The sequence below is a fragment of the Mesoplodon densirostris genome, chromosome 5 (genome assembly GCF_025265405.1).
Source record: "Mesoplodon densirostris isolate mMesDen1 chromosome 5, mMesDen1 primary haplotype, whole genome shotgun sequence".
NCBI lineage: Eukaryota > Metazoa > Chordata > Mammalia > Artiodactyla > Ziphiidae > Mesoplodon > Mesoplodon densirostris.
In genome coordinates this window covers 108,060,922-108,071,897 of record NC_082665.1, presented here as the reverse complement: position 1 = coordinate 108,071,897, position 10,976 = coordinate 108,060,922, and the positions used below count along the sequence as shown (strand labels likewise).

The 10,976-nt window shown below is 43.8% G+C and overlaps 1 protein-coding gene across 3 annotated transcripts in view; it reads left to right on the top strand.

Annotated features, from left to right (window-relative positions):
• Positions 1 to 1,390: 1,390 nt before the first annotated feature.
• The window catches only part of IGF2BP2 (insulin like growth factor 2 mRNA binding protein 2), a 162,770-nt gene continuing 153,184 nt past the window's right edge, over positions 1,391 to 10,976 (top strand). For 2 of the 3 annotated variants that reach the window (XM_060099257.1, XM_060099256.1), the window contains exons 1-2: positions 1,391 to 1,642; positions 3,219 to 3,279. In XM_060099257.1, the coding sequence (XP_059955240.1) occupies positions 1,465 to 1,642; positions 3,219 to 3,279 (239 nt within the window). In that variant the 5' untranslated portion in view covers positions 1,391 to 1,464. Of the gene's footprint in view, positions 1,643 to 3,218; positions 3,280 to 5,378; positions 5,429 to 10,976 lie in introns of those variants that run through there. The other variant, XM_060099259.1, reaches the window with a different exon arrangement.

Below are 10,976 nucleotides of genomic sequence, written 5' to 3'. Positions count from 1 at the left end.
TCGCAACCGGTCTCCAGCCTGTCTGGCTCCTTCCCTAGCCCCTCGGCTCGGGCTGCTCTCATCCCAACCCTGCCTCTTCCGTCGGTCACGTTGTTTCCTCCGCTTGGAAGGACCTCTTTCCTCTCCGGGCCCTTCCTAATGCTCGGGGAACTCCTACACCGCCTGAGTGCCTCCACTTCCAGTCACCCTCGCCTCCCACCACCCCGGCGGGGGTACTGAACCCGGCCTCGAAGCCTAGCAGCAAGCGTCGGTCCTCCCGGCCGCAGTCCTTGCCCCCTCCTCGCTCGCCTCCCCACCCGCCACCTGGCTTCGCAGCGGTGGCTCGGGAAGCCCTAGGCACTTCCCAGAATAGAGAGCAGCTGCCAACGTCAGGCTGCCGCCGGCCGCGAGGTTCCGGGCGCACGCGGTGCGGGCGGAGGGGACGTTGCTCCGCTCTGGCCTTCCTTCTCCCCTCGCCGGCCGGGAAACTGAGGCCCAGGGCCGGAGCAACTTCCCCGGGGTGCAAGGTCCGTGAGGGCCCGGTCTGTCCTGGGCCCCAAGCGTCCCGACCCCCGTCCGCGCTCCCTCGACCACACGCGCCGCCCGGTTACCCGGGAGAGTGGGGCGGGGAGCGGGTCTCTGAGCGAGCGCTCCGCCCGGGAACGCGCAGGGAGCCGGACTCGGCCAACTCGCCGCGAAAGTTGTGGTCTCCCAGCCTGCCCTCGCTTCTCACCTCCGAGACACACCTTCCCGCCGGCCCTGCAGCCGCGCCCTCACATCCGGTCCACCTTGCGCACACCCCTTTCCACGCTCTCCCACAGCCCCTCGCCCTCCTACGCCTGCGGCTCCCAGCCGCTCCCCCTCGCGCATTCCCACCCGCGCCCGGGGCGCGCCTTCCCCTCCCCGCCGCTCGCCCGGCCTCCGCGCCGCGCCTGCCCGGGGTTCTGGCTCCCGGGAGCCCCAGCCCCAGGCCGCGACCCGCTTCCGCCCGCCCGGCGCGGGGCAGAAGTCCCGGTAGCCGCGCGGAGCGCTCGGGGCGCGGGGGGCGCGAGGCGAGGGGCGCAGCGGCGCGGGGCGGGGAGGGGGCGCTCGCTCGCTCACTCTCGGCTGCGCACACGCCCGTACAAACTCTCACACAGACACACGCGGGGTGCGCTGCCGCCGCCCGCCGCTGCTCCTCCTCCCGCCACCGCCTTGAGAGGGAGAGAGGGAGGCAGAGAGAGCGCTTTGTCCGCGCGCCGCCGCCCGGCCCGGGACTCTGCCCCGAGGAGGCAGCCGCGCCGAGTCCCCGCCTCCGCCTCTGCCCCCGGGCGGGCCGGGCCGGCCGCGGTGGGGGGAGCCAGGCTGAGGGTGGGGGTGGGTGGCGGGCGGGCGGAGGGCGGGGAGGGGGGGCGGAGGAGGAGGAGGGGAGACGAGGGCAGCGGAGGAGGCGAGGAGCGCCGGGTACCGGGCCGGGGGAGCCGCGGGCTCTCGGGGAAGAGACGGATGATGAACAAGCTTTACATCGGGAACCTGAGCCCCGCCGTCACTGCCGACGACCTCCGGCAGCTCTTCGGGGACAGGAAGCTGCCCCTGGCGGGACAGGTCCTGCTCAAGTCCGGCTACGCCTTCGTGGACTACCCCGACCAGAACTGGGCCATCCGCGCCATCGAGACCCTCTCGGGTGAGCAGTCGGCGCTGTCCCCCTCCCCCCGCCTCGCCCAGCTCAGGCCGGGACGGCGCCCGGAGGGAGGCCGAGCCCTGCGGGCGGCGCCCGGTGGGGGCTTTAGCGCCCGCACGTTCACTTCCACGCACCAGACCTTCAACTCTCACCGCCGGCCCGCTCTTGGGACGGCCCGCTCCCCTCCCCCCACGGCTCCGGACTCACCCCTTGCCCTCCCAGCCGCAGCCCTGGGGCGACCCCCGAGCCTCCCCTAGGGTTCCCGAGGCTCTCTCGCTCTCCCGGGGCACCCCTTGATCCTCCGGCTCCCCGAGTTGCTTTTCAGAGTTCCCCACCCCCATCCTTAGAGAGCCCCCGTCTCCCCTTCTTCCTGACCTTCCCGTCACCCCTTTTGTCAGGGACCCCCCCCAAACCCTGAATGTCCTTCTCCTTTGACTGGACCTTACCCCTTCCCGTGCCTCGTGCCCAGGACCTCTCGCCCTCTGGCGTCCCCTGAGCCGCACTCTCCTTTCGAGCCCCCTCCCCAGCTCGCCCCGCGGTCCCCCACTTTTGGCACCCCCTCGGCGCCACCCTGACGATCCCCTCCGAGGTTTCGGGGCTCCCCCCACCCCGCCTTTGCACGACGGCACATCTCTCTCGGTCCTCTCCCGAACCTCAGTCCCTTCTCGCTTGTCTCTCAAGCGCTCCTATTTTTCTCTGAATTTTTTGTCCGATTTTATTGAGAAGAACTCGGGGCTGGGGGCTTTCCGCCGCCTGTCCCCCCGCCTCCCGCTCGGCCAGAAGCACCTTTTTACGAGGTGCCCTGTCTCAACTCGGTGGGGGCCCGGACTGAGAACCGAGAAAGAGGCGACCGGGGGGCCCGCGAGAGCGCTGGAGCCCAGACGGGAGACGGAGAGCGACACACACACACACTCGCGCGCGCGCGCACTCACCAACTCTCCCTCCCGCACACGCACCGCTCGGAGCCGCGCTCGCCCCCAGGCCATGAGCCTGCGCCCCCCGAACCTCGGCCCGGCCAGAGCCCCTTCCCCACCGGCGCGCAGGGTGGGGGCGGGGCGGCGGCGAGGCCAAGGTGACCAGAAGCAGGCGGGGACCCGGCTCTCGCGGAAGCGGCCCCCGGGGGGCTTCGGCGTGTCTCACCAGGGCCACCGGGAGGAGAGGGCAGGGAGGGGAGCGCAGCGGAGCCTTCGGAGCCCGGATTAGCGCAATGGAGAGGTGGGGGCCCGGAGAGGAGCGGGGCCGCGCCAGCCCTGCAGCTTGAGTTTCAAATGAGCTCATCCTTTCAAATTGGCGCCGCTCTTTATTAAATTTGTTTTTCCGGTAATGCCACCCACAGCTATACCTGGGGTCGGGATCCGGGCTCGCACCCTTGCCACCTCGTCCCGGGGAACGAGGCGACACGGGGCGCCCACCTTTTTTCTCCACTGGGAACCAAGTTTGCCCAGCTCGAGCAGGGTAGGAGACCCCTTGAGGGCGCCCGAAGGCGGAGCCGGAGCGTGGAGTTCTGTGCGTGCCCCTCCTAGCCCCCCGCCGGTTTGATCGCAGGAAGGTTCTGAGTGCTTTAATTTCTGTTTTAAAGGTAAAGTGGAATTGCATGGGAAAATTATGGAAGTTGATTACTCAGTCTCCAAAAAGCTCAGGTAAATATATTTTGCTTAGTTTTTTTGTGTGATTGGTCTTATGTCTAAATAAAAAAAAATACACTCAGTTTTTAAAAATGTGCTTGTATAGTTTTTTAAAAGGCGTTTGTTTGTTTTTGTAGTGGAGTTAAAATAGTTTAGAAAGCTACATTTTTTACTTTCATTATATAAGGTGTTTACTGTACTTGGAAAATATCTGGTGCCTTATTGGGGGTGGGTGGCGAACACTAGCTGTGTTAAATTCGCTGGGACCGTTTAACTTGTTTATGAAAACTTGCCTCCCACCCGCCACTCCCACCCCTGCCCCCCAGCACAATGGCAACAAATGCTTGTCAAGACTTCCTGTGATATGTTAAGAGTAAATATTTACTGTGTCAGCTAAATTGCTTAACTAAACTTCGCGATTATTGCGATTAATTAGTTTTCTTTTTTAGATACCTTAGTGTTGAATAATAAAATAATTCAGCAAGGGGTCGATATTTTTGCATAGTGCTTTAAACAAGTAGGTTGTTTGGATTAGGTGGCAGTTAAAAGCCAGACTTTTTTAGTCACTGAGACTACTGAATATTGCTTCTGAGCGTTTTCTTGTTGTTGTTGCTTTTAAGATATGTTTGAGGCTAAACAAATATCACTGTGAAATCTATAATTATATTTAAGTGCACTGTTGTTAATGAAGGACTAAAAAGTTTTGTGGAGTTTTGATTTCTCCACAGTGATTTGCTTACATGAGAATGTCTGTGAGAAGAGAATGAGGGAGAACATCTTTGTTTAAAGTTTATTGTGGACTTTAAATTTGGGCCCTTTATTACTCATTCTAGATTTTTTTCTATGTGTCGTAACTTAGTTTATATCCCATTCACATACATTTCTTCACCATTAGTCATTAAGTAGCTGAATTGGAGACTCTAAGTGAAGTCTTTGACTTACCACCTTTACAGTTTGTGATTCTCAATAGTGTAACCATTTACTTGATTTTTGCCAGGATTGAATAGATTTTAAAACAAACTATCCCAATTGTTAAATACATAGATGTTTTGCTTAAAGGGTTTCTAAAAATGTGTGCACATTTCCAGATATGTTTTAACTAAGCAACAGAATATCTTTTGTTTGCCAATGATTCCAGTGGCATATCAGAAAACTACTTAATAACTTAAAAAAAAGAGGTAAAAATTATGATTTGCAGTTTCATGTGTAATATTAAGCTAGTTCTTCTCTCTAGGAAGAAATGTAATGTGCAACTGATTAATTTTTAAATTAAGTATTTTAAGTTTGTATGCTTTTCTTAAAAAATTTTATTTTGCTTGAGAAATCGAAGTTAAAGCTTTTTGATACATTAACTATTTACTGTAAGTTAAAATTACTCATCTTATAACACTTGAATATTGGATGAACATATTGAACAAGGTTTGAAAGAACCACCCAAAATATTTGATGGGTTATGTTTCTATAAATATCTAATTCTGTTGGCTGTATAATTGTTTTGAGGGTTTTTTTTGGTTATAATTAGTAAAAATCGGTAGAATTTTATCTTTGGTTAGTTGGTGTCTCATTTCATGTTGCAAAGTATATTATTTAATGTTGCAATGTAAGTGAAATACTAGTTTATCTAAAGTTATTAACATCTCTTGAAACTTCTCACAAATATATTACGTTTTAACTTTTTTCTTTCAAAATACAGAGGTTATTTGCTGTTAGCTGGTGGGTCATTTAGATGATTTTGCTGTGTTTATATAAGAGTTCAGAATTAAAAGCTTGTCCCCAATTTTTAGTATTAATTAAATAAAGAGCAATCTAGGACTTATACAGCTCTATTGGTACATGATTTCTTTGAACACTGTGGGTAATATGAAATACCTAGGAGGTAGATTGAAATGCGCTGTGTATGATTCACTACTCTGAAGATGTCTGACATGCCAAATGTATGCATAAGCTGCTGCTGTAGAGGGCTGCTTCATTTCTGATTGGATAGCTTTGATCTTTCTTCCTTTCCTTTATTAGTTTAAAATGCAGAAATTAGTTACTGGTACTGCAGGCTAAGGGAGAGAGAGCTGATGCCTGGTGTTGTGTACTGAGCTCAGACTCCTGGGAGGAGGCAGCTGTGTGTTCTCATGTACAGGGCTCCACCACGGAGGGGACTCTCAAAAACAGGGTACTGTGACATTTGAAACCAAAGCTTTTATGTTATATGGTGACTATTTTGGTGTTCTTTTATTGCACTTCCATGAAAATTAACAAGTTAAAAGTACATTTGTTGGCCTTCAGTCAGTTCTATATGTGGTTTTTGTGTTAGTAGAAGTGAAAATGTGAAGAAAACAATTCATCCTCATTGCTTGCTTACTTAAAAAACCATTCCACAAGTGAGTGCTCATTTTCTTTATATTGTTCTGATTTCTTTCTGTTCTCAAGAATCAGTTTTAATATCTATATTCCAAATAGATTTTTTTTAACCTAATGGTACTTGGGAGGAGATGTTTTTTATCTTAAGTTATGAAAATATTGGCATGCCATTTGCTTACCAATTGGATCTTTTGTTAAATATCATTCTAGCTTTATTTTATATGTGCTGTTTTTGTAGACAGACTAGATAGTATTATTTTCTCAGGGTCACTTACAAGTAGGAAACTCTTTTTTCTTTTGCCACATGTGCTTCATTCTTATTAAATGCAAATTATTGTAATGTAAACCATGTACAAACCATCTATTTTTCTTACTTTCTAAGTTGGCTTCAGGCTCTGTTGAATAAAAATCTTTGATTCTTTTTTCTCTATTCACATTTCTTGGTAGCATATATGAATCAAAGATTTCTTAAGGAAGAAAAAACAGACAAAGGGCTGTAAAAGTTGTGGAAACTTCCTTGATAGAAATTTCATTTTTGATGTTGATGAGAGTTTAGTTTAAAAAAAATTTATATACTATATGTATCTACACACATGCACACACACACACACACATTGCATAAATTGTTTTGAGCTAAGACATACGCTAACCTGAATGTGCTTTGTAACTAAAGTTGAATGATTCTGTGAGAAACAAAACTTTGAAAAATGCAATTTCTGCCCACTTCTAGGAAGTAACTAAGTGGTGCTAGACATGCTTTTACTGAGATGGTGAGAATACTATGAGGTAGTGTAGGAAAAAGCTATGAATTTGTCTTTCATGAGTTAAAAATCAGTAATTGTGTTCTCTCCAATGCAAATGAATTTGGTCTCCTATAGGAATGTTAAAGAAAACAGTATCTCAATTGTGTTTTGCTTGTATGTACTACATTGTGTATAGCTGAATTAAATACCGAAAAGAAAAAAAAAAAAACCCAACCTCAAGCCCTCCCTGCAACAAAGGCTTTTGATGGATCAATTTTTAATTTTGTAGCAACAGAAAAGACTTTATTAGGTTAAAATCATATGGTACCCTATTTCAAGAATTTGTTGAGTTAGAAATTAAGGCCTGGATTTAATTGTATAGATTCCATGTGTGGATATTTTATATATATATATCTGTACACACACATACACACACACATATATATATATTACTCTAAGGTTAGTTTTGATTTGTCTTTGAGTTGGCCATTTAGTTTCCCATTTTAAAAAAAGGCTAGTAATTTTTTTATGCAGCTCTAGGTAATGCCATAGAAAATTACACATTTTCGTGACCTTTAAGAGATAAGTGTTGGGATTAAAATAGAAGCAATGAAGAAAAAAATTACTTGGTAATTCAGGTTTAAAATTCTAGTTTGTGTTTTTAAAAGACTGGTCATTTGATGTTTTTTACGTTATTTGGTTAAATATTAAAAGCCATTGAAATCTACAAAGCAAAATAGATGTTATATGGGGCTTGATTTTCCAATTTGCCAAATTCATATCAATTTTAAATTATATTGTAGTGATTTATAAAAGCCTTAGATGGCTAAACACATAAACGTTAATTCTAAAAGGTGATTTGGTGATATGTAATACATTTGTCAAATTGTGTTTTTTTAAAATAATAATGTTTCTTTGTAATTATGGCTGGGTATAAGATGACCAGTAAGGGATGGTCTCAGAGTCTTGTTTTTTATTATGTTAGCCTGAGATTATCATTTATATAGAGAAGATGAGAGAAGATTAATAGTATTTGTAGAACACTTTTATACATAATGATCTAAAGTACAATATATTTTCTTTAAGAAGAAAAATTTTAAAGGACGTTAGAAGATTTAGAACTAATACATACCAAAATCACCATTTCACTCTTATTTTGAGTAAATGTTTTTTATTTTACAGAGGTTGTTCCAGTTTTTTAAATGGGGGGAATGTAAATGACATTGAAATGTGCATAAAAGGGTAGTAATTTGGGCACATTTATTAAAAGTCAAAAAGTTATGAAAAGCGGATTTCTGTAAGAACTATTTATACATATTTGATACTTTCAACTTTCTAAATATTTGCTGTCTCCTGCTGAATCACTCTTCCAAGTCTGCTAATGAAATCCTCAAAAGTAGGTGAGCAATTGGTCAGTTGTTAGAGGACATAATTTGAGCTTAAGTGTATCATCTCTGTGGTTCAGCAGGGTGTGTGCACATGGGTGTGTGTGTGCACACACATGCGTGTGTGTTTTAGGGGAGACAGTAGTTTCAGACAGATGGTATCAAGAGGGGAGAGGAGGATATCTTTAAATTAAACAACAAATGTTCTGGATTTTAGTCCTGACAAGGCAAATGAAAATTGCTAGGTGTTTGAACCTTGTAGTAAATAAAGGGAGTCAAGTGCAATAATATGTGCCTTGAGTGATGCATAACTCTTGCAGGTGGTTAACCTTGTGGGAGCCAGGGCACAGACACCTGTAGTGGCTTCTTCAGTGAGCATGCTACTGGAAGGACCATTCTGTAGGAAATTTACTCTCCTTCACTTTTGCTTGGATGTCCCCTCTCACTAAGAAAATTGGCAAGTGATTCTGTGTAGGCTTTGATTTTCTATAGAAGATTTAAGATTTGAATATGCATTTTCAGTTAGAAATTCTATACTGTGGAAGACAGTGTATTATTTTGCATAACAAAAGTACTCTGAGAGAATCAGTTTCATTAAAAGAAGCATAGTATTGAGCTGGTTTCTTTGGAAGCTGTTAAAAAAGTTGAATAATAAATTTCAAAAATATATTTTAAAAAATTATATTTAAGTGCCACCAAAATGTCTTCAGTGTTCTTATTGGTGTTGAAGAAGAAAGTGGTGGGGTTTGGCTAAACCAATTTTTTAAACCAGCTTTCTAAAAATTTTAGTCAAAAGCATAATTTCCAAAAGTTATGATTAACTTCTTAATTTGAAGAATGGGAGAGTTCTGTTTAACAAAACTTGCCCAAGTAATTTGTTAGTCAAGGTTTGTCCTTTTTACACTCAAATTAAGGTTCAAATTAGTTTGGGTAGTCATTCAAAACACTATCACTGAAGAAAACATAATAGCAAGTAAACAACAAATACCTACCAGTAAAGATAACAGTCTTTCCTTTCATTTATCACCATTAAAATATTTTTTAAAATCTTTTACTTTATAATTTGACTTCATGCTTACAAACTTGTAATTTTCATTTGGTGGCATGGACTGTATGGGTTCTATTTTGGGCAGCAAAATTGCAGAGTGCTCAGAGCATTATTTTTAAGGTTTTTCTTTTCCTGTTTTGATCATGTACTTTAGTCTGGTCTTTCCATAAAATAGTGAAGAAAAATTATTTTCTTTTACAGAAAAATTCAGATTTTGTTACTTTGGCTTCCAAAGAGGAGGGAGAATATAATTACTGTTTCTTTAATTTGGTTTAGTGTTTGATGGCATGTTGAGGTGTTGAATAAGTAGACCAGAGAAAATGGATACTTTTGCTTTAATAGCAGGCAATCAAGTCCAAAATGATGTCCATCATTTAATAGATATCTTTCTTCCCCAAGCCTCTGGTTCTCACTAAATAATAAGCTTACATTTTGGAGACATGTTTTGTTTATTCTTGGATTTCCTATTTATTTATCTGTTCTATACTTTATTTCTTAAAATGTGAAGACTTAGTTAGAATTTTCCCATTCTGTTTATTATCAAGAATATTTCATAAAATAGGTATTTCAGTAAGTCCATTAAATGAAAATTAAGAGTTCTGATGCATGTTTTAGACTTTCTTCTATATATCTATATCATAAGAAAATGTTGCACCTAATGACCAGGATAATCTGTGTGGGACGATTGCAATGAGAATGATATTTTCAGTTTTTCTTATTATCATACAATTAATGTGTACCAATATGTGAGGATTTGCCTTATGGGGGAAGCTTAGACTTTTAATTTTTGTTTTAAATGTGATCAGAAAGGTAATATCATGATTCCATGTGTTGACATGTAAATAATACTAGATAAATGTATATTTATGTGCCTGCGTCTCATATTCACATAGTACTGATAATATCTCAGCCTCTTCGACACATTATTTCATTTATTCTAAATAATAATTATGTGAAGAAGAAAGGACAGTTAATATTATTCCTTTTTTTAATTGAGAAAACTCAGTCTCAGAGAAATTTAATAATTTACCTAAGGTCACATTACTATTAAATAGTAAAGCTAGGGTTAGAACTTCTGATTCTCAGTCCAGCGTACTTCACCTACATTTACTTTGTTTAATTAAAGAAATTATCTGAAAGTGTTGTAAGGTTCAAAGGTTGCCATTCAAGAGTGATGGAAAGATATAAATATAGATTTGTTTGTGAATCACCCTTTGCAATGATCTTATTCTTAATCAATCCAAATGATCTGTACTTTGTTATAGTTTTTAGGAAAAAAATTAGAAACAGAGGTCATTTTTAAATTACTGGCAGTATCACTATGCTTGCCCATAGACAGAAGTGGCATATGCCTAACCAAGAAGGTTGGATCTTGATGTTGTTGTTACATTGCTTTTTTCAGTGGTTGCATTCCTTGTGTTATGACATAGGACATTGCCGAGAAAGATGTTTCAAAAAGCTGAGCCACACAGATTACACAGGTAGCCCTGGTCAAGACCATGTTCCACATGGTAAAGGAAAGTCAAGCTCCAGGAATCACTTGGGTGGGTTCGTCCCAGGTTTCAACCAATCCATTGCTAGAGGGCAGGACTGTTTTGGTTTAAGTGTTTTCCTGGTAGCTGCCAAGTCTTTCCTGAGATTTGGTGTCTCTCTCTCTGATTCACTTTCTGTACAGAATATGGCCTTTGGCCTCTCCTGTGGGAGTGAAATGAATGTTAATAGGGTAGCATCCCTAAAGTTCTCTGAGTTCCTCATTAGTGATACAGTCACTCATAAAGCATATACTAAGTAACTAAGCATGTGAAGAACAGTCCATTTCCCCTTAATTGTGAACTTTGCCTGCATTTATCCTCGTTTCCTTTAACTTTTGTGTAGTATCATATTTATGATGGTGGTGGAAGGGAGGAAGGAATTATCAAGAAAAAGGTAAGTGAAAGAAGATTATTTCCTACTCCCTAGGCATTTCATTTCTTTAACTTAGTAGAGCTCAGAGTGGGGTATTGCATGTTCTGTGGAATTCTGACTCAGAAGATGGGGAAAAGGAAGAAAGGTAACTAATACTTGCTGAGTAGTTAATGTGCTAGGCATTGAACTACTAGGCCTTCTCCATATTTTTTTGTATACAGCCGAGAGAGATCTGAATTTCACCCCTTTCACAGATATAGGGCTGTAAAGCTTTGGACT